This window comes from Brassica oleracea, chromosome C8 (assembly GCF_000695525.1).
Source record: "Brassica oleracea var. oleracea cultivar TO1000 chromosome C8, BOL, whole genome shotgun sequence".
Lineage (NCBI taxonomy): Eukaryota > Viridiplantae > Streptophyta > Magnoliopsida > Brassicales > Brassicaceae > Brassica > Brassica oleracea.
The window spans coordinates 32686454-32687507 of NC_027755.1; the positions used below are offsets into that span (position 1 = coordinate 32686454).

General features: G+C 33.5%; 1 protein-coding gene across 1 annotated transcript in view; it reads right to left on the bottom strand.

Moving 5' to 3' along the window:
- LOC106307587 (proteasome subunit beta type-1) overlaps positions 1 to 315 on the bottom strand; it is a 1405-nt gene extending 1090 nt beyond the window's left edge. Inside the window, exons 1-2 of the mRNA XM_013744575.1 lie at positions 204 to 315; positions 12 to 119 (exon numbers count right to left, since the gene is read on the bottom strand). Of these exons, the coding sequence (XP_013600029.1) occupies positions 12 to 119; positions 204 to 250 (155 nt within the window). The 5' untranslated portion in view covers positions 251 to 315. The remainder of the gene's footprint in view (positions 1 to 11; positions 120 to 203) is intronic.
- Positions 316 to 1054: the final 739 nt, after the last annotated feature.

Genomic DNA, 1054 nt, shown 5'->3' on the forward strand with positions numbered 1-1054 from the left:
CAAGTACTTACAGTTTATGGATCTTCGAGTAATCGCGGCTTAGAATACTGTAACCGGTAGACATCCGAGTATCGGCGGCGATGACGCAGTAATCGGATCCAGCGATGGCCACACAGGTTCTGCAAAGCAAAACCGATCAATACAAAATCAGTAAACAATCGCTCAAACAGCGTAGCGATAAAGGGTCACAACAGGATCCGTACCCTCCATTGTTATCGTAAGGAGACCAATTAGCGTGCTGCTTCGTCATTGAGCTAAGAAAAAGGGATTCTTTGTTTAGCAAATTTTGGAACAGAGCTCTTTCTCCGTCTGCTGGCTTTGTGAACACGAAAGAGACGAAGACTAAAGATGGGCTTTATAATGGGCCTCATGTGGGCTTTTAGATTATGGATGACCGTAAGAAGGTGTTATCTCTTTTTTATTATTTGAGGAACATTATTAACAATTAAGCTTATCTCTACGTGTGATTAACCAAAATGCCATTACTTATGTGTCATCATGAGAATCATTCTCACAACCTTTATTAAATAATCCTTCCTTGCCTAGACTAATTACATGTAATGCCATTATTTATTATTTGGATCCTTTCATACAATATACAATATGATTCTTTATTGCATTACTAAAAACCAATTGATAGTTGTAAATAATATATGAATTGTGATTACATTACTAAAATTATGGTGTACATTGACGGTTATTAACAATACACTTAGACAACTACGAAAGGTTGTCTTTCCCAAATATGGTGTGGCATAATATTAGTGTATTTTTCGATGTGTATACTGCATTATTTTACAAATTCGTAGTATAATATTAGTGGATTCTTCGATATATATGTTGTATTATTTTATAGAAGTTAGCATACATTTAGTGTATTTGTCTTAGCTATTATATCATGGCTATATAACAAATTTCGATAGCTAAGACAAAAATCCATATTTTTATAATATATTGTTAATAATCATGTTCTTGAGTGATTGTAAAATACATTCAAGAACGAATTCCATATTAAATTGTTTGCAATCCCTTAACTTTTGCAACAAGACATTTT